The sequence below is a fragment of the Panicum virgatum genome, chromosome 5N (genome assembly GCF_016808335.1).
Source record: "Panicum virgatum strain AP13 chromosome 5N, P.virgatum_v5, whole genome shotgun sequence".
Classification (NCBI taxonomy): Eukaryota; Viridiplantae; Streptophyta; class Magnoliopsida; order Poales; family Poaceae; genus Panicum; species Panicum virgatum.
In genome coordinates this window covers 20,877,394-20,899,506 of record NC_053149.1, presented here as the reverse complement: position 1 = coordinate 20,899,506, position 22,113 = coordinate 20,877,394, and the positions used below count along the sequence as shown (strand labels likewise).

Below are 22,113 nucleotides of genomic sequence, written 5' to 3'. Positions count from 1 at the left end.
GGCAATCCAACAATGAAGTCCATAGTGATTTCCTCCCATTTCCACTCTGGAATCTTCAAAGGCTGCAATAGACCTGCTGGCCTCTAATGCTCAGCCTTGACACGCTGACAGGTGTCACAAATAGCCACGTACTCTGCCACTGAACGCTTCATCCCATACCACCAGAAACGTTCCTTCAGATCATAATACATCTTCGTGCTGCCCGGATGAATAGAGTAAGCTGTATCATGGGCCTCACTCAGAATCAACTTCCGGAGATCATGCACATCAGGCACGCAGATCCGGTTCTTGTACCACAAAGTACCCTGATCATCCTCTCTGAAATGAGGAGCCTTGCCCTTCTTGAGCAACTCACGAATCTCCTGCAGCTTCTCATCATCTTTCTGATGCTGCCTGATCTCTGACTCTAGAGTAGGTACTGCCTCAAATGCTGCACTGGAGGTATGATGCAAGAAGCCCAGACTCAACTGCTCGAACTCCTCGCATAACTCTGCAGGCATCTGGAAAGCCACGGCCATGTTGACATAACTTCTTCTACTCAGAGCATCTGCTACAACATTGGCCTTGCCCGGATGATAGTGAATCTCCAGGTCATAGTCCTTGACCAACTCTAGCCATCTTCTCTGCCGCATGTTCAGCTCATTCTGCGTGAAAATGTACTTGAGGCTCTTGTGATCAGTGTAGATATCACACTGCTGCCCATACAAGTAATGCCTCCAAATCTTCAGAGCATGCACCACTGCGGCTAACTCAAGATCATGGGTAGGATAATTCAGCTCATGCCGACGTAACTGCCGTGAAGCATAAGCAATCACTCTGCCCTCCTGCATCAGAACACACCCAAGACCATCCTTCGAAGCATCACAATATACCGTGAACCTCTTCGTCTGGTCTGGCAGAGTCAGGACTGGCGCAGTAGTCAACCTTTTCTTCAGCTCATTAAAGGCCCTCTGACGCTCATCAGTCCACACGAAAGCTACATTTTTCTCCAGCAAAGAAGTCAAAGGCTTCGCGATCTTGGAGAAATTCTCAATGAACCTCCGATAATATCCAGCTAAGCCCAAGAAAGACCTGACTTCCTTTACTGTCTGCGGTGTCTCCCACTCTAGCACATCCTTCACCTTGCTTGGATCAACAGCAATGCCTCCCTGAGAGATAACATGACCGAGGAATGGGACCTCGTCAATCCAGAACTCGCACTTGCTGAACTTGGCATACAGCTGATGCTCCCTCAATCTCTGCAATACGAGTCTCAGATGCTCCTCATGCTCTTCTTCTGTCTTGGAGAAGATCAGAATATCATCAATGAAAATCACCACGAAGACATCCAGATAGTCCATGAAAACCATGTTCATCAGATGCATGAAGTAAGCCGGGGCATTAGTCAAGCCGAAGGACATGACTGTATACTCATATAACCCGTACTTGCAGGTGAATGCCGTCTTCGGAATATCCCCAGGACGGATCCTCAGCTGAAAATAACCCGAACGAAGATCAATCTTCGAGGATATACGAGCACCTCGAAGCAGATCGAAGAGATCCTCAATACGGGGCAGTGGATGCTTGTTCTTGATAGTAACTACATTCAGCTCCCGATAATCCACACACATCCTCTTCGAGCCATCCTTCTTATCTACCAGCAATAATGGGAAAGCCCAAGGAGAGAAGCTGCGACGGATATAGCCCTTGGCTAGCAACTCATCAATAGTTTTCTTGACTTCCTCATGCTCTATAGGTGCCATGCGATAGGGCCGCTTTGCAATAGGAGCTGTGCCAGGCAAGAGATCAATACAAAACTCAATGGCGCATTCAGGCGGCATACCTGGCAGATCATCCGGAAAGACATCCGGGAATTCAGACACCACGCGAATACCGTCCGTGGGTCTAGCCTCCATCTGATGAAGAAATCCAGAAGGCTCTACTGCACTGATAACAACCTCTTGGCCACTGGAAGCTGATAGCAAGACTGTCCTCTGAGCACAATCTATCCGAACTCCCCACTTGGCCAGAGTCTCCATTCCCAGAATGACATCAATGCCCTTGGTGTCTAGCACCATCAGATCAGTACAGAACTCTACTCCCCTCAAAGAAACACTGACTCTCGGGCAGTAAGTGTGAGACATCAACTGTCCTCCCGGTGAAGATACTAACAGGCACCTCTTTAATGTGCTAGTATGAATACCATGATGCTCGACAAAAGACTGAGTAATGAAGGAATGCGTAGCACCAGTATCGAAAAGCACTGTAGCTGGATATGAATTAACCATGAACGTACCAATAACCACGTTGGGAGCCTCGGCCGCTGACTCGGCCGTCACGTGGTTCACCCTGCCCTGAAGTGGCGCCCTGGGCTGAGCTGGGCGCCCCTGCTGTCCCGCCTGCGCCTTTCGGGGGCAAGCGTTGGCGTAGTGCCCCGGCTGGCCGCAGTGAAAGCATGTGCGAGGGAGTCCCTGAGCCTGCTGTCCGGTAGGAGCTGCAGGACGTGGAGCCTGCGGTGCCGGTGGAGCTGGTGGAGCACGAGCCAGATGTGCCGGTAACCTCGGGCCCTGACCTACCTGCTGCTGTCGAGGCGGGTACTGCTGCGGTGGCCTCTGCTGGTACTGCTGGGGAGGCCGGTACTGCTGCTGGTACTGCTGAGGCTGCTGGAGGCGTGGACGAGTGTTGCTGCCGGAAGCAACGGGGACAATCTTCCTCTTCTTGTCCTCCATCTCCAGGTGCTTGCGCTCAGTGTTGAGCGCGCTGTCAACCAGATGGTTGAAGTCGTCGAAGCGGAGGTTGAGCAGCGCGTACTGGAGGTAGTCCTCGAGGCCCTCCATGAAGTGCTCCTGCTTCTTGCGGTCATCCGCAACATTGGCAGGGGCGTAGCGAGCAAGCTGCAGAAAGCGATCACGATACTCCGTGACCGACATAGTCCCCTGAATTGACAAAGACAGATAGATATCGATAGATTAACTCAAGATTCATAAGGATAGAATAAGGGGCTTTAGCTCAAAAGAAACCGCTGAATGATTATATTTAAGGTTACCTGCTTCAGTGCAAGGAACTCCTTCTGCTTCATCTTCATAACGCCCGCGGGGACGTTGTGGCTGAGGAAACGCTCCCTGAACTGGAGCCAAGTAAGAGACTCGCGGTCATGAACTGGGTGGGACTCCCACTAGTCCAAAGCTGCCCCTCGCAGCTGTCCTGCTGCGTACAAGACGCGCTCACGATCATCGCACTGGGCGATGTCCAGCTGACGCTCCACTGCACGGAGCCAGTCGTCAGCCTGAAGAGGGTCGGACGTGTGAGAAAACATCGGTGGGTGACCCCTCAAGAACTCAGCACGCCTGTCGCGAGGCTGCGGCGGTGGAGGAGGCGGAGGCTGAGTGTGAGCCTGCTGAAGAGCCTGAACGGTGTTGTTCAGGGTAGCCATCATCTGCATCTGGAGCTGGAAGTACTGCTCCGGAGTCAAAGGTGGCGGTATCGGGATCCCGGTCCCCTGGGTGTTCTGACCCTGGTTGTTCTGCCCCTGCTGGTCAGAACCACGCCTGGTGTTCACCATCTGATTTTGGACAAAAGATTTCACGAGTAAGGATATAGCAGGAATAAATTCAGAGGGATATGATAACTCTTTGCGGAAAAAGACTCATCCATGATAAAGTAGACAGGATAGAGTTGACTGTTTTACCCCCAACGATCTAACTCATTTTATTAATTAGTTAACTTTAGCATCTGAGTGATTTTCTCTAAACAAATTTAAACTACTAAGCTATGCAATCATTCAAAAATCCAAATCAAACATGTAGCATAATAACAAGCAGACAATTTTCACGACTTAGCCGAGTTTAGCAAAAAGACTCGACTAACACAATGCGTCGCAGAACGTGCTATCGTATTATTATAAAAGGGTCACCTAGCTAACTCATGGTGGTCAGATGACTGATTCAGGCCAAAATCTACGAAAACTATTCTTCAGAGGGAGAATTCAAGGCAAGACGGGTAAAAGTCAAAGAATTCAAGGGGTATAATAGTAAAATAGTTTCAGCAGACAAGGATTGGAGAGAAGAACTCCTAAAACTCGACCAGTTCTATCTAGGCTTCGTCCTACAGTCGATACGGCTCTGATACCACTCTGTAACACCCGGTTTATAAAAGAACATAAACCGAGCAATCATATACGTGCCAGGATCAAGTCACACGTATATACAACAGAATGAACAGTATATCATAGCACATATCACGTAAAAAGACATATTAAAGCGAATACGAATGTTATTTATTACATTAATGACAAAATGTCTGATACAGCGGAAGCGAAGTACAAAAATACGATAAAAGCTCTCCGAAGCTGAAGCAGGGCGCCACAGGGACGTCGACTGGGAGACGAACGCCTAGAAGTCCTCGTAGTCCTGGTAGCGCTGGACGAACTCCCTCGTGTCGGCAGGAACTGAGCAGCAGTAGCGTAGCCAAGAGGAAAAAGTAGAGAAGAGGCAAGGGTGAGTACACAACTTGTACTCAACAAGTATAACACAAACTATGAGGCTCTAAGGTTGGCTGACTCAACTGCATTAGCTTTTAATCTTGGCAAAATTTTATTAAAGCTATTTACTACAAGTTGATGAGTTACCATTAACCCAGTTACATAGTAATTAATCAGAATTAATTAAGAAACTACTGAGAACCAAACCGAAACCAAGCCACCACGGTAAACCCCGAGAGGCACCCCCTCGTCAGAAGGGGCTAACCCCACTAATCCAAAGGAGGATCTGGGCCGCTCATAACCGTGAGCACGGCTAGTATACCAGTTTTACACTCTGCAGAGGTTGCACATCTTTACTCACAAGTCGTGAGCTACGCTAGAGGTTCATCACACTTCCTTAGGTGAGATGACTAGCGACTCACTACGAGGCCGTTACAAAGAATCTCGTTGGTACGGCGTAACCGCGAGAGTTAGGTCAGCGACGATGGGGCCCACCTCCGGGGGTACAAGCACAGGAGCGCAATCCAAGCACAGACCAAGCCGGAGGAGCAGGGACAATTGAAGCTTACTACTCTTGCCCCGCAGGTAAGTTACTCCAAACCAAAAAGACCTAATTAGTAAGCCAAGTCTATCCCATTCTAGCCTTGTGGTAGCGCTGTTGTCCCAGGTTGTCGCTCTATGAACCGGTCCTTATGGAGAGTGGCCAACCAGGCAGTAACAACGTGCTGGCCCCCTAAACCATGTTCTAACAAAACCAGTTTTAACGAGAAGTGAGCCACTCAAGCCACACAGAGTGCCACTCTCGGAATTAAATTCAAGTAAACCATTAATCAATTTAATTAAAAAGGACCAGAGTGTGTTATAGCGCGGCACCTAGCACAACTAACCAAAATGCAACCCAAAGGTATATATAAAGGATATAAAGTGGCTAGGAAATCCTTATAGGCATACAGTATTAAAATGCAGTATGAAAATGTATTTAAAAGTGGTGGGTTGTTCATGTTATACTTGCCTTCCTCGTACTGCTCTGGCTGCTGCTCAAAGTGCTCGGAAGACGGCTGCTCCGGGTACTGGTACTGGGGCTCCTCAGATGGATCAACGTCTACTCACGAACACATGGCCAAAACAATGCACAAAAATAAGCATACAAGCAAACACTAATAAAAACTAAGAAACAGTACACCAATACATAAAAACAGCACACTAAACTAGTCTAAAGCTATTCTACGCGTTACAACGATCGCGTGGATATAAAGAACGCTAAAATCGGAGCTAAAACACATTTTCTAGGCTAAAAACAAGTTCTAGGGGCTTATTTGTAAGAAAAACGGGGTTCCAGGGACTTTTCTGCAAAAACCGAGGACTAAAACGTAATTAAACTATAGATCCAGGGTCTGACACGTAAAGCTGCCAAGGGTGGACGGCGGGTTCAATTTTAAAGAAGTTCAGGGTGCTGCGCGTTAAATCCAGGACATAAATCTAATTAGTTTTAAACTCAGGTGTACCGCGGGTTGATTACCCAAAAGGACAGGGGCTCTTTAGCAAGTTTTCCAGGCCAAACCGGTACCTTCAGATCAGGACCATTGGATCCAGATCTGGCGGCTTAGATCTATACGTGGCACGATCTAATCGCGGACGTCCGTGAGGGATCGGACGGCCAGGACTGGCTGGGCGCGCGGGACGGCGGCGCAGGACACCGGCAACCTTGCTCCGCGGCGGAGCTTCGCCGGAGCACGCCGAACTTGTCCGTCCGGGGCTAGATTCGACTCGATCTTGGCCTGGGATGGAGTACGCGGCATGCGTAATCCACCTGGGCCTCGTGCGCGGGGCGGGGAGGCCTGCAGGGGGCTCGCCACGGCGAGGCTGGGGTGTGGGCGGCGGTGGAACGCCGGCGTGAGGTGTTCTAGGACCTAGGGTGCGCGACAAGGCCTACAAGCTAGCGCAAACGGTAGGGAAGACTGTGCTGGTGCTCACCAGGGGCGCGGGGCGGCGGATTCGGCGCGCAGGGTGGTCGTCGAGGAGGAAATCGCGGCGGCGCAGGGGTGGGTCGGCGGCGCCCCTCCACGAAGAATTCCGTGCGCAGCGGGGCCGAGGACGGGGAAGGAGGGGTCGACGGCGCTCCTGACTCCAAGGTGAAGTCGTGGCGTCGACTCGCGGAGGCGGAGCGGCGGCGGATGTGCGTGCCCCCGGCGGCGCAGGCTCTCTGCTCCGACTCCGGTAACGCGGGCGGCGCGGCTAGGGCTTTGGGGTGGCGGCGCTAGTGGAATAGGATGCGGGGGAGTGGAATAGGATGCGGGGGGGTCCTTGGGGTGCTAATTATAGGGCGGCGGCCAACCTAGGCGTGCGCGCCCGGTTTGGAAGGCCGGCGAGATCCCAGGCGGGGGTCGCGGGCGGGCGTTGCGGGAGGAGGAGGACGGCCCTGACGCGTGGGGTCGGCCTGTCAGTGGGGCGACGCGCGCGAGCGGCGGGGCAGTGGGCGCACGCTGGCAGGCGGGCCCGGGCGAGTGCGGGGTGAGAGGCGGGCGCGCTGGCGTGGGCCTGGTGTCGCGGCTGAGCGAGCGTGCTGGGCCGGCGGATTGGGCTGGGCTCGGGAGAAAGGAAGTGGGCCGCGGGGAGAGGCTGGGTCGGCCCAAGCGCGGGAAAGGGAGAAGGAGTTGGGTTGGGCCCGGTTAGTGTGGGGTTTGGGTTTGAATTTTTGGGTTCCTTTCCTTTTCCATTTCTTTTTCCTTTCTAAATCTAATTCAAACAAAGTTTGAATTCAAGTATAAATTTGAATTCAAACCACACCCAATTAAAAGTATGCACCAGCATGAATGCACAATAAATTTTTAAACCTAAACAAATTTTTAATTACTTGTGAAACAAAATTAGATTAAATGCAAGGCTAAACACAATAAACCTTAGAAATTTAAATAAAGCCAATTAAATTTATTAAAAAAATGCTGAAGTTTAAGTTAGGGTGTTACACCCTCCTCTCTGCCGCCGACAGCGGGCCCCGCCTGTCGGGGTCGTCTTCCTCCCCGTGGGCGACGCGGTCTCCGGAAGTCTAGCCGCCACACACCTCCCCACGCCGCGCCTTGGTCCGCACGCCAAGGATCCCCTATGGGCCCTATAAATAGCGCCCGCACGACCCCTTTAGCCTCCCCTAGTCGCAGCTGCCGCCTCGCAAACCCTAGCCCTAAATTGCAGCCGCCATTAGAGCTCCGCTCGAGCTCGGAGCTCCGCGGAGCCTTAGCCCCGCTGCTCTTCTTCGACGTTTGGATGCCGCTGTAGCTCCGCCGAGTGGTAAAGCACCTCCCTGTCCTATTTTCTCCCTCTCCCTCGCTCTGCTCCGCCCGATTTTTGCTCACCGGAGTGCCGCGTCGCCGCTTCGCTGCTGCGCTCGCCCGTCACCGCCTTTGCGCGTCACACCGACCCCGCCATCGGGTTCTCCGCATCGTGCGCGTGCTCCCTAACCCAAGCCCGAGCCGAAACCCTGCCTGGATGGCCGTTTTGGCCTGCGCCGGCGACCCCGCCGCCGCCTAGCTCGTCCCAAATCGCCCTGGTCGTCCAGATCTAATCCAATGGCCCCGATTAGATCTGACCCGAGGTCAACAGATCCAGTACCGGTCAACCATGGCATATTTGCAAAAGAACCCCTCGGTTTCATGCAAATCAACCCGCGGTCCATGCTAGGTTAAAAGAATTTACAAACCAGTCCTTTCTTTTAAGGTTTAACCCCTGAGTTTCTCCAAAATAGGACCCGCCATCCTCATTGTGTTGTTTTGCAAGCTAGCCCCTGTAGTTTAGGTTTAATTTTGTTTTAGTCCTTGGTTTCTTTAGAGCTAGCCCTTTGAAGTTTAAATCTATCGCAAACAAGTCCCTAAAACCTTGTTTTAGCCATATCTATCACGTTTCAACTCCATTTTCAGCGATTCTTGCGCTCACGTGATCCTTGTGACATGTGCAATAGTTTTATAACCTTTTTATCCTCTGTGAGCACACTTTGTTGTGTCTTACAAATCTTTTCTGTTAGCCTTCATGTCCGTAGTTAATCGCAACTAGATCCCTGACTCACCATTTATCTCATAGAATCGCCATTTTAGTTCCGTTTTCCGTGTTTCCTAAGCTCTCGTATCCATAGCAATGAGCCATGTCTTTTAGTGCGTTCTTTTAAAGTCTTTCTTTGTTTTGGTGTATTGTTCTTAGTTGTATCTTTTTGTTTGCTTTGTATGGTTGCTCGTTGATTGCTCCGAGTAGAAGGATCGCTGTTTGAAGATTGAAGATCAAGAATTCCAAGTGAGCAAAAGCTGAAGAGCAGTAAGAGTAGCTTTTCGTTGGAGAAAGGCAAGTGACCCTAACCATACTTCTATCTATGCTTTATTTACAAGATGATATGATTTAATTGGAACATGGAGAACCACCCAAGAAAACAGTACAACCACAATACTATATGGCTCTGGTCTTGGCTGATTAATTAGAGACTCTAGCTTGTGACAGTCTTACCGAAAGGGCAAGAGGGGATGCATCGACGGGATATAGCTCGGTCCTCTTGGGGCAATTGGTATTGTTTAATGGTCCTTTGGCAAGGTACCACCTCATTAGGACAGTGTTATGACCGCTTTGGCTTGAAACCTTAGCGGATTGTCATGGGTTAGGGAATCTTTGTAAAGGCCTCGTAGCGTCCCTATGCAATCACACCTCGGAAGTGTGGTATTGTGCCTGATCAGCACATATGCGTGGTTGGGTTCAAAGTTCTTCGGAACTTTTACGCGAATTGTGGTGAAAGTGTACAACCTCTGCAGAGTTAAAGCTAACCGGTTAGCCGTGCTCACGGTCAAGAGCGGCTTGGACCCTCACATGATTAATAAACTTAAAGATGGATATAAATCACATTCTGGTTATTTCGTGTGGCCTTGCTGAGTACCAACCATAAGTGTACTCACCCTTGCTTACTGCTGCTCAGAAGAAAAAATTGTTGTAAAGTCTTTTGAAGATGTTGCTGAGTTCTAGGCGTACGCAACCCCCAGTTGATTGCCTGTGAAGTTTGAAGCCTCCGTTTCCAGGATAAGCTGTATAACTCTAATAGTGTTTTAATTGTTTTAGTTTCTCTTTTTCGTGATACTGTTACTGATTATTCACTTATGATGTCTCTATATGTATGAAACTTGATCCTGGCATACATATAGATATGCATTCGGTTTTCTCCTTAAAACCGGGTGTGACAACAGTATGTTACTGTTACTGCATCGGTTGGGCCCACCTGTCGGGGACCCAACGGCCATGTACGCGCCTCCCTTGAGATATAAAAGGGTAGCGCTCGCTGTACACCACAGGCTCTCAAGGGCATACACGCAGACATGCTGGACTCAGCGCGAACTCTTCAGTCTTGAGCAATACAGCACATGGTGGATGTAGGGTATTACGTTCCGGTGGCCCGAACCACTCTAAACCTGTTGTGTTCATCCCATTCTTGAGCAAGATCGAACTAGTCGCTAGCTAACCCCCGAGTACTCTCCCTCTGGGCTTAGGCGGGTGCATTCCGCCACCCGGCTGTGGTTTGCCACACCACGACACCGTGGTACTCGATATCACCTTAAAGAATTTAGGGGGACCAGAGAGCCTCAGAACCCAAAGGAATTATTCAATCATCGCCATTCCTCACTTAGAACAACCGTTGAAAGAGCATTTGGTACCCTGAAAAATCATTTCAAAATCTTCAAGAGTCAGCCATTCTTCCCTTTGAAAACACAAGTCAAAATTGTGATGGCTTGTTGTGCTCTTCATAATTGGATCTTACAGGATGGTCCTGATGATTATGTTTATGATGATGCTGCTTGGTACACAACCTTGCCTCGAAGTATTAGAAATCGTACTGATATGCACCAGGAAAATGTGGCATGGGCTAGAAAAAGAGATGACATGGCTCAAAGGATGTGGGAAGATAAAGTAGGAGCAACTCTAGACTAGGTTCAGAAAATTATGTTGTACTATCTTTGCAATTACTTCTTGTTGATTTTATTCTATGTATGTAACATATATAAGTGTGATGCTTTCTATTCTATGTATGGAACATATATTAGTGTGATGCTTTCTATTCTATGTGTGCAACATATATTGAAGCCTGATTATTCAAGGTTGCCTGTTGTTCTCTATTATGTAACTTTTATTGCTAATTTACATTCTATGATTTTAATTAAATATCCCTTGTATGGGAAATAGCCATGGCCAAGGGGAAGGCTAAGGCTGATACTGTTGCACCCTCTCGTGAGAGGTCCTTAAATTGGCATGAGGATCAATCAAAGTACATGCTAGAGCGGTGTATTGAGTATTTGAAAAAACAGCATATAGGATTTAAATTCAAGAAAGCACATCTCATGTTGTGTGCTAATGAGTTAAACAAGAAGTTTGCTATGGGGGTGACCGTTGATCAAGTGGACCGTCACTATAGGTACCACAAAGAAAATTGGAAGTACATTGCAACAGCTTTGAGGAATAGTGGCAACACATTTGATGAAACCAGATGCATGGTGACTATTTCAGAATCTGAAAAAGCAGAATTAACTGTAAGTTCCTTGCAATGAATTTAACTATTATTTATTCTATTTTATAATCTGAAATTAATTCACTTGTTTGCATTATATGAAATCAATTTCATTGTTCACATGACTGCAGGACAGAGCGAGACGCCTGCTTGCTAAGCCCATCAAGTTCTTCTATGAGATGAGAGAACTATTCATAGGATCCAATGTTGATGGATCTTTGGCTATGGACCAGAACACATGCATGGATGCTGATGATTGCTCAGATAGTGATGATTCAAGAGAACTAATTGACCTCAATTGCTACACACAGCCTGAAGAGCTAGAAGGTGAGGATTCAGACACTTTGCCAACTCCAACCAGAAATGCTACATTTTCAGATTCCACTGTGTCGTGGTGTGGCAAACCACAGCCGGGTGGCGGAATGCACCCGCCTAAGCCTAGAGGGTGAGTACTCGGGGGTTAGCTAGGATTAGTTCGATCTCGCTCAAGAACACGATGAATACAGCAGGTTTAGAGTGGTTCGGACCGCCGGAGCGTAATACCCTACGTCCACTGTGTGTAGTATTGCTTGTGTGTGAGTGTGCTCTCGGGGGCCTGTCCTGTACAGCGAGCGCCTCCCTTTTATATCTCGAGGGAGGCGCGTACATGGCCGTGGGGTCCCCGATAGGTGGGCCCAACAATGCAGTACAAGATAACGTACTGTTCATACATTATGGCTTTGCAGGCGGGGGAGATCTCACTCCTGGATCTCCTTGCCTGCTCCTGGAATCCCCCGTTCAGCCTGTCCAGGCGCTGTCTTCTCGAAACGGCGCCTGGCGTAGCTTGTGACGTCGCCTGCCACGTAGCTGAACGGGTCGTGTAGCTTGCGGTGTAGGCGGCATGATGGAAAAGCGTCGTGCCGTCGTATCCAATTAATGCGGCAGACGGGCTCTGCGCGGCTGCTGCGGAGGCGGCTGCACTGTGTACCTTGGTAAAACGCGGTCTACAGTGCGGCCTGACAAAAGGCTGTCCCGCGTGTCGCGGCGGCAGAGCACGCCTCAACCACCCGCATTGAATGCGGTGGGTGAGCGAGTCCTCCAGCAGAAGACTCGCGCCCGCGCCCGCGCCTGCGGGACACGCGGAGTTTCCGGACCCCCTCCTGGCGGTATGCTGGCTCTACGCGCGTGGGAGGTCCGGACAGATGCAGGGAGGTCCCGAACCCCTATGGGGGGTCCGGGCCCTCGGCCGTTGGCTCGGAGCTTCCCCTCCTCAGGAACACATGGCGTCACCGGACTCATCCCAGAGCTGGGAGCGGATCCGGGGCCATTGGCCCGGTGAGGTAGGAGCCTGACTCGTGGGGCCCGGCAACTCCGCCCCTTATGGCGTAGTCGTGGATGACTATGCAAATAATCGTGGATAACTATGCGAGTCCTGCCTTGCTGCAGTAGAAGTGGGTATCCCTGCTATAGGGTACCGACACACTGATCACTTCGAGAGGAAGCGTCCAAGAGCCAATAACTCACTTCGAGAGGAAGCGTCCAAGATGGCAAGAAAAAAAGAGCCGTTTTGCAGATTCCACTGATGAAATAACTGCTACAATGAAGTCACTTTGGGAAACACTTGCTGCCACTGCCCCTCCCCAAATGCCACAGCTTACTGATCCTCATGCAGTATTATGTCAAAAACTGGAGGCAATCCCATTGATACCAGTTCAGAGGTTTCTTATTGGTGAACATTTGTCTACTAAGGAGAACAAAGATAAACGTGGCTGGTTGTGTAATGCAAGTGCTGATACTCTGCATGCTTGGGTGTTCAAGTTCTTATGTGACAAGGATAACCTGTGAAGCTTACCTTGTGAGAGTGGTTATTTGTATTTTGTGGTCTGCCCAAGAACTTGGCTGTGTGCTTATTTTGGTTGTTCTGGGCTTATGATGTAATATAGTTGGATGTGTGCTTATTTCGTGGTCTGCCTAAGAACTTGGTTGTGTGCTTATTTTGGTTGTTCTGGGCTTGGGATGTAATATAGTTGGATGTATGCTTATTTTGTGGTCTGCCCAAAAACTTGGTTGTTTGGCTGGCTGCTGATTATATGCAACTAATATTTTAATCTGAATCTCCTTAGCCTCCTAGAATGTATTTTTATTTATGAAACTTGTCTTTCGTGGTTGTAATATTAAACATGTCAGCTTGTCATTGAGGTTTTCCCGTGTAATCTTACTATAGCATTGAGGTGTTTTCACTCATTTGTGGCTGCAAACCAAACATATGCCACAACTTTTTGCCAAGGTTTTGTGGCAGCAATCCAAACAGCAGTCATACTTATTTTGCCAAACCTTAGTCACCAACTAAACATCTTGTTTTTGCCACATATTATGGCAAGCCACACATGTGGCTGGTACCTAACCTTAGGCGTGGCGGACTGTGGCCACAAGCCAAACAACCCCTACATATACCTTGCTATGGCGAAGCCAGCCAGGAAATGACCTAGGGCGGAGTTCTACGATAAAACTTTTGCACGATCAGAGCGAGGCGCCGAGGCTTGCTGCTTGGTTGCAGGCACTGGTGGCGGCGCACGGGATCCTCTGGCACGACCGGCGGGTGCCGAGGCTGCAGGATGGACGGGCGCGGAGCGCCATCGCACAACGGCAGCGAAGCGCCGGTGTGAGCGGCTGAGCGGGACTGCAGGCGGGGGGTAGAGGGTGAACTGCCGAAGTCAGCAGCGGCATCTGGTGGCAATAAGAACCAGTGCTGGGTTGGGGTGCTAGGTTGAACCTCTTAAGAGACCGAAGCCACTCGACCGGACGACCCACGAGGCCATGAAGTCCTCTTGTCCAATGCCGAAATGGCCCAATATGAGTCTCGCGACTCTCGATGGTAGAGGGTTGTCGTCCTCGTGGGGTGGGGGTGGGGGGGGGGCACTGCACCGTCAAGAGCCCTTGCCGGAGTTGAGAGTGGGGATATTGTCAGCACCCACGAACCGAAGGAAGCATCTACTACTATGGGCCGCTGCACCAGGAAGCCTAGTGTTTGTTTTGGCGGCAGCGATTGGGTTCGCTAGATGTTCCTGCGCGCACGTATCAGACCCAGCCTATGTAAACGTAAGAGAGTCACTGGTTAAATATTGAGTGCGTGCGAGGAAGGGTATCAAACAACTTGTATGAACTCTTACTCCTTACTCACGAAACCTATTCTCTAGAAGTTAATTCCCTATTCTCCTCTGTTCTTCCTATATTTCTCAGATCCATCCTTCTTCTTCTTCCCTGCTACCTCTGCTATTAACAAATATGCTCTGAACCTCGTCTAGAGAGACCTAGGGAGGCCGCTCTAGCTCGCTCTAGTGGTGGCTCCGCCCATGGCTATACACATCAAATATATCTCAAAAAGAAAAGGAAATCTGGAGACTAGTGGGTCTAACGTTGGACAGAAGGCCCATCAAACCAGCCCAACCCGAATCTCAACCCTAACCTAACTCCACCTTATTCAATCGTTGCCTCCCCACCTTTTCTTTCATCCTCTTCTACCCGACGCCTTCTTCCTCTGCTGCCCCAGACGCCGCCGCCACCGCCTGCCCACCCGCCCCTGCCTCCTCGTCCGCTGCCCCGGCCGCCACCCTTTCTTCCTCCTCCGCCTTCGTCATGCTGTCACCCTCGCCAACGCGGGCCAATGCCCAAGGCTCCAACACCTCCACCAGCCTCTCCCGCGGCCCATCCCTACCTCCTTCTCTGCCATCGCCACAGACTGACATCCCTGCTGCCGCAGCTGACATCCGAACCTCCGCTACCATCGCCCGACGCCCTAGCTAGCCCGCATGCCCTTTGTTGTCGGCGTTGGGGCACCGCTTAAGCGAGGTGAAACCCCTCCGCCCAGCGACTAGGCACGCCTAGGCCGCCGCGGAATAACACCTTGTCGAACATTGCGTGACTAGGTATAGATTATACTCTATGGACTTTGTGTTATATGTATATAGAAGCTTTGTTAATAGTTGATTTTTCAACCTAGGAGCCCTTTTTTCTCCTTTGGTCATCTATTCATCATTTCATCTCACAAAAATGTAGACCACTTTTCTACCCGGAGAGTGGAGACTTCAATCTCTTTGTAGGACGGATCGTCCAAATAAAAGCAGTGACTATGAAAGAATGGACATGATCAAAGACATGCAAGAGGATAACTGCCCCTGACATGAAATATTTTTTCCAGGGTGTGTTTAGATCTTTTTGGTAAAAATTTTGGAACAGAATTTTACTATTTTGGAGTACTAAATAAATTATATTTACAAAACTTTTTGCATGGATAGATTGTAAAATCGCGAGACGAATCTAATAAGCCTAATTAATCCATAATTAGTGAATGATTACTGTTGCATTCGTCTCGCGATTTATAACCCATCGTACAAATTTTTTTGTAAATAGACTTTATTTAATATTTCATATATGTATCGATGTGATGTTTTATGGTGAAATTTTTTTTGATGTAAACACACCCAAAAGCCCGTATACATTTAAAACCTACCATCACACGTCAATTCGCGTATATTACAGGGGTGCAGCCGAAAAAAAAAGAGGCTAGGCCGGACCGCCGGAGCCGCACCCGCCCGCAGTCCAATTCCAACGTGACCCAATTCAGCCATTCCTACACCGCTACCGAAGTCTACTGCCATTCCTACCCCTCCTAGCCCGCGTCGCCACGAGGTCGCCGCGCCGGCGAAGGAGGGGAGGGGCGACCTCGCCGGAGAAGAGGCCATGGGCCCGCCGCAGCCAGCCAGGGGCGGCCCTATCAACATCGAGGCGTGCGCGCGGCCGATCGCCGTCGACAACCGCATCAGCCTCCCCTACTACTTCCGCATCGCGGGCAGCCTCCTCCGACAGGTCTAACCCTAGCCACCGCTTCGGAATCTCGTGCGGGGATCGCCCCTACCCTCTCTAGATCTCGCCTTCTGTCGCGTGAAGTGTTAGCTGTGCGATTTTTTATTGTCGATTGCACACGGTTCTCTTCGATTGGTTTGGGCGAACGATTTGGGGGTTGTTTTTTTATGACGTTATAATGCGAGTGCTATTAAGTTTCGATTCAAATTGTGTTAAACTTTGATGATCTGATGTTGTCGGCGCAGGCTAATATATATCGGAACGAGAAAAACATCCTCGACCTGTATGTAATCCTGCTGAGATACTCGAGGTGGGCTGAGCATTCAATCATTCGATACTCGCATCTTGGTACCGTGATTGTTTGTTGTACCTGAACTTGATTGGCTGCAGTTTGTTGTGCGAGACGATACCGAAGCATCGCGATTTCCATGCCTTCAAGTTGAGAGAAAAGGCGTTTTTTGATGTAAGTCGACTCTATTCATTACTAGATATCACATCTGTCTCCTTAAATCTACCATTGAGTAACATAGACTTTTCAAATCCCAACTGGGCTGTAAACTTTTTTGCTAGTAACTTTTTTTTTGGCCTTCTTTATTTCATCTCCGAACTCCCTCTTTATTTTCCGGTTTTTATCTAAATGAATGAGCCTTTTTTTGCAGAAACTTAGTGATGTTATCAAAGAGCTTGAGTCATTGAAGCCAGTTGTGCAGCGGCAGGTTGCCGAGCATAACAGAGGAGGTACTGTGGAATCTAATACTAATAGTCTAAATGGAACCTATGCTACAACTCATAGGATAGAGCAGCATACCCCAAGCTTGTATACTCCACAGGTATGAATTGCATTATATTGCATTTCCTAGTCTGTAATAATGTAATACTGTGAAGCATTCTGAGAAGAAGATATGGAGAATGTGTACTTCCATATTCTCATGTGCTGTACTTATGTTATAATTTTTCATCCTTTTTCTTCTGCAGACATTTGTACGTAGCGCTAATGGAGCACTGCAAAAGTCCTTCCAAATTGGGAGACAAGTGCCATCATTACCCAGTGTCCAACAAGATAGGCAGATGCATAAACAGTATGTATACCTTTTGGTCATATTTATATCTGTGATACACTTATGTAAAAGGACTGCTGTCATGTTAGTTATCTAACATAGACACTGTAGTAGCTTGATGATTGTTAAGCGGAACGGTAGGCTTACAGGGAACATATGGCCCTCATATACTAGCTTAATTTCAAGGGTGGTTATTTCAGAGGAACTTTGCAGGAAAAAAAACATACTTTTTGAAAAATTTATATTTTCTTAAATTACAAACAAACAGTGCCATATTTCCGATCAGTCGGTTTTATCTATCTGTTCAGAATTTCCAACAATTAGATGAATGATTAACACTGCATCTAGGGTTTTCTGTTGATTTGTCATTTCACACACTTTATATTTGTAAATTAGAGAGAAACATTCTAGCGAGAGGAAAAATACCAAGAAGCTTACAAAATCAGTGATTTTGGCAGAGACCAACAACTTATGTAGTTTAGTGCTTTGGCAGAATCATAATTAAGCTATTCCTTCTATTTCCTTCGTTTAACTTATATTTTCCTTTCCTAGATATTGGTCTTATCCAGTGTGCTTTCTGTAGATAAAAAATGGGCTATTCTTTCCCTGGTGTACAAGTAGCCATATGTGTTAGATAGTTGTATCTTTGGTCTTTTTCTTTCTTATGGTGTTTTATGCACTGAACCTTCTCTTTTTCTGTCTAAACTATGCAGATTTATGAACCTGCCTTATCCAAGTGAAGAAACACTAGCTAGACATTCCATATTAGGACCTAATGGTCTTCATGGCCGATGGAATGTGCCTATTACAGGAATTAAGGTATGATTCTTTTAGTTTCAATGTTTTGGTGTATTTGGCTGAGAATTTGACCACAGGCAAGCATTATCTAATGTATCTCTACTGCTCTTTTCAGGTTCAATATCCAAACAATTTTGAATTAACACAAGGTGATATGACAAGGTGATAATTCATTAACTATGATAGTTTTAGCTTTACTATTTGTAGAAGTATTCTTTTCTATTGCTCTGATGCAAACAGTTCTTGTGATTCCTTTCATTTTTAACAAATCTGAGACTCCTTTGTTTCAAGTTGTTCTACATCACTCAATCATGCTTTTAATTTGGATATTTTTAGGACCTTGACTATTTTCTGTAAAAGTATTACGATCCAAGCATAATATATCATTGAGGAACATGATGTGCTGTCTCAGCATGTAAAAAATTGCAGGAAAACCAAAATAATCCAACTTTTATAGAAACTAGCAAAGAACAATTTATGGGCAAATTCCAATTTTCACCGGAAACTTGCCAATTTTTTTTAAGTATAAACTACTATCATTTTTTCTAAAATTTAGGATATTTGTACTTTATATTGGGTTTATGCATGCTTTTGAATTTTTAATGTTTGGGTTTATATTGTATATAAACACCTGTATGTATCTATACATTTTGAGAGTCCAACATTGTCCTAGCAATAGTTATTTATTAACACATGTAGTGAGATACTCATATTTGATTAGAATTTAAGATTTTTATAATAATTCTATATCATAAGGGCACTTGCTGATTAAATTTCAATTTTTGAAGATATTTGCATTTTGAACAAAGCCTTATCTTTTTAAGATGAATTGTTTTAAGGATGTTTTGTAATTTTTAGTTAGTTTTTAACAAAGTTTTGAAATATTTTTAAAGGTGATGTTCCGTCTCAATATAAAGCCACTGAATAGATATTGATTAGGTTGGCTCGACTGGATATAATTTTGAAAGAGGGGCTACTCGATCAATTAAGTTGAATGAGAAACTTAACCTTATGCTTGAGATTCGACTAGAAGATAGAGTTGGAAGAGGGACTCCAATAGGAAATTAGTCATATAACTAATTAACTATGCCATTTCCTTTTGTTTGACATTATCTTGCTTTCTTCTGCAGTTTAGTGCCATCCATCTTGAACCAAGATGGTTCACTTGGTCCCAGTACAGCACCTCCAGATAGCTCCACAAATGACAATGAAGATATGAAATCTGTCCTCTCTCTTGATGATGGTCGATGGTCTGTACCAGCAGAAGGACGAACGCCAATTCCTTTTGCTAATATGGAAGAAGAGTTGTTCCAATTGAATATCAAACAGCCTTCTCCTCCACCAGTCCTGGCAGAGGTACAAAGACCTATTTCTCCATCAAGAGTTGCTGATCCAACACCAGGACTTCCGACCTCAGGAACCGCCCGTTTTCAGAACTTTCATGTTGTAAGTTCAGAATGCATCTTTTCCTTTTAAATTCATCGTACTATTTGGGCTTGCAGCTGTACTAATCACATTATGTTTATTACATTGGAATTTTATCTGTAACAAGTTCAGTTCTTCCATCAGGATTCCATGTCTAACTCATTAACATGTACTCTTTTGACTTCTTTAATTGATTATCTCAATTTACACTGTTGTTAGCCGATCAAGTTGATGGAGTGCTTTCTAAGGGTTGCTGAATCAAACACCAAAAGAAGCCTAGAAACTTGTGGTGTTCTTGCTGGTACCCTGGTACGTACATTGCATATAGGAAATGAGAACGGTGGTTTGGCAGAATTTCTAACACTAGTTGTATTTCCTTGTAGAAAAACAGAACTTTTTATGTGACAACATTAATTATTCCAAAGCAGAAATCGACATCTAATACGGTAAGATGTTAGTTTTTACTTCCATTTTATCTTCGTCGTCCTTGTATCTCCATTCGTTTTGTCCAAGTTGCTAGTGACATGATACAGTACCTAAACAAAGTACTGAATGCCATGTTTTTCTTTTTCCAGTGTGAAGCTACAAATGAAGAAGAACTATTTGAAGTTCAGGACTCAGGCTCACTTTTCACTCTTGGTTGGATTCATGTGAGTTCAATTTAACTTGGACATTTTCTTTTGTTTGCTCAAGTCAATAAGGTAGATGCGCTGTATGTCTGTATCCTCCTGAAAGAAAAGAAGAAGAAAAGGTTATGTGTACCATACTTGTTATAGGTATATAAGATACCGATGAAGATGCTTACGTGTTCTCCACCTGTGTAACTATTTACTGAAAGAACTAGTGAAAGAAAATCTTCTTGTCTGCTTTTTAAAGTGCAAAAATCTCTGCTTAAGCATGGGGAGTTCTTTACGAATGTGGATGCTAGGATACCAAAGTCATTAGCTTGCATTGACCTGTGACAGTTGGGTATGGATAGTTGGATGTCTTAGAGAAAGATAATTTATATATGCCTATGGTCTTCATTGTTTATATACTAGGATAGGATTAGTACAGAAGAATTTAAAGAGCATTTAACATGTGTGCAAAGCACTGTATGAACTTAGTAAACTATGAATTGTTAGTCAACTTTTAGAGGAACACCTCTTGCACTTCCGGTCTTCTGCACATTTATATTATAAATGTTGCTGGTGTAATTTGGGTGTTAAATATTCTTCCAACCTTCAAGGAGTCATGAATCTCTATTGTATGTCATGGGATGTTTGATGTTTTCTGTAACTACAAATATTCTATGGTTGACTGATTACTTTCCACTATACTAGAGTAAATATTGCATTCCTCAATTTATTCCTTCTATTTTTCCAGACACATCCAACACAGTCCTGCTTCCTGTCTTCCATTGATCTCCACAATCATTATTCTTATCAGGTAATGCTTGCTGGCAGATTGGATCTCACAATATGCTACTGTTTATTTGGTGTCACACTTCTATGGTTACATTAGAGTACTTGGTGCTTGTGTTGCCCTAAGCACTTGATCATTTGAGTCTTAACAATTTCCTATTGGTTAAATGTTTAAATGTGGAAAACTTAATTCTTGCTATGGTGAAGATGTTCTCCAATACTAATACAGGTTCCCAATTCATTTTTCACAGTTCCAGATCAAATGATCAATAGAATAGTTCAATGAGATTTGGTCATACTACTCCTAGACCCCCTAGTAGAAGAACAAATCCCCCAAATAGCACAAGATTCATCCTTATTCTGTGTTAGGGAACCTACTTTATGACTGGTCATAAATTTCTGTTTGTTTGATTCTATATTCCTACTGGAATACTACACAAACATTAGACTTGGCAAAATGTTTTGCGAGAGTTTAATTTTGATATTGATTTCTTATGTGTTAAACAGTTAGTTTGCCCTCCCATAAAAAAACAGCAGTGTGTCAGGCTCATTTGCTCACTATTACTGGCTGATCAAATTGAAAGTGTTAAATGTTTAATTTGATTATTTGGTCTACCTTTTGTTTGTATCGACAGGTCATGCTACCTGAAGCAATTGCAATAGTTATGGCACCTACTGACACAACAAGGTATATTCTCCATCTACACTGTCGACATCTGTTTCTTGCATTTGATATTTAACACTCTTGTTGATATATAATACATCACTTCCCTATTGGCAAATTTGCTCAACCCAATTTAACTGACCTTTGTATTGCTTGGATGCTCAATAGTTCGTGTTACCATAGTTTATATGCCTTGTAGCATTGGGGGACATCTGACTAATCATGGTCATGTATTTGTTTGACCAGAAAACATGGTATATTTCATCTCACGGATCCAGGTGGTATGGGTGTGATCCATGATTGCCAAGAGAGAGGTTTCCATCCTCATAAGGCACCTCTGGATGGCTCGCCAATTTATGAGCAGTGCTCCCATGTCTACATGGACACCGATATAAAGTTTGACATGATTGATCTCCGAGAACGATGACAAAGCTCAACTTCACTTGGTCTATTTACGAGCAGTGCTCCCATGTCTACATGGACATCGATATAAAGTTTGACATGATTGATCTCTGAGAACAATGACAAAGCTCAACTTCACTCGGTCTATTTGGAGCCTATACTTCAGGCAGTTCAACAAATTGCTGCCTTATTTTTTAGTTGTGCTTAAGAAATTTGAATGCTTATGTAAGCAGTTGTACATAGCTATTGAATTGTATAGAGAAAAATGGTTACTTTCAAGGTCCTTGAGAGCTTGAAGCCTTGTTGTAATTCATCCCTTTAACCTCTCGAGGCACGATCATGTCACAAGATGAGGAAGTGCTGTATTCCATTTTTATGCCATGGTCTTTGTAAATTGTTGAATGTTTTGACCTAAATAACATTAAACAGCAGCGATTGTTTGAGCTCTATTTCATTATTTACTAGACATTAGTTTTCCTTGTTATTTGTTGTGATTTCTGATGGCTGTTAATGGATGCTATGTGTCTGCGGGGTTTTTC

At 46.0% G+C, this 22,113-nt stretch overlaps 2 protein-coding genes across 3 annotated transcripts in view; both read left to right on the top strand.

Annotated features, from left to right (window-relative positions):
• The window catches only part of LOC120672634, a 36,513-nt gene extending 23,391 nt beyond the window's left edge, over positions 1-13,122 (top strand). For both annotated transcript variants that reach the window (XM_039953143.1, XM_039953142.1), the window contains 3 exons: positions 10,661-11,004; positions 11,114-11,364; positions 12,442-13,122. In XM_039953143.1, coding sequence (XP_039809077.1) covers positions 10,661-11,004; positions 11,114-11,364; positions 12,442-12,544 — 698 coding nt within the window. In that variant the 3' untranslated portion in view covers positions 12,545-13,122. The remainder of the gene's footprint in view (positions 1-10,660; positions 11,005-11,113; positions 11,365-12,441) is intronic.
• Positions 13,123-15,526: 2,404 nt separating this feature from the next.
• LOC120673549 (AMSH-like ubiquitin thioesterase 3) lies at positions 15,527-22,031 on the top strand. Its single transcript, XM_039954438.1, has 14 exons — positions 15,527-15,827; positions 16,070-16,134; positions 16,215-16,287; positions 16,484-16,654; positions 16,800-16,903; positions 17,596-17,701; positions 17,796-17,842; positions 18,811-19,126; positions 19,325-19,414; positions 19,489-19,551; positions 19,681-19,755; positions 20,471-20,533; positions 21,144-21,196; positions 21,419-22,031. Exons 1-14 carry the CDS (start codon positions 15,702-15,704, stop codon positions 21,597-21,599), a joined length of 1,533 nt encoding a protein of 510 aa, XP_039810372.1. The 5' UTR covers positions 15,527-15,701; the 3' UTR covers positions 21,600-22,031.
• The last annotated feature ends 82 nt before the right edge of the window (positions 22,032-22,113 follow it).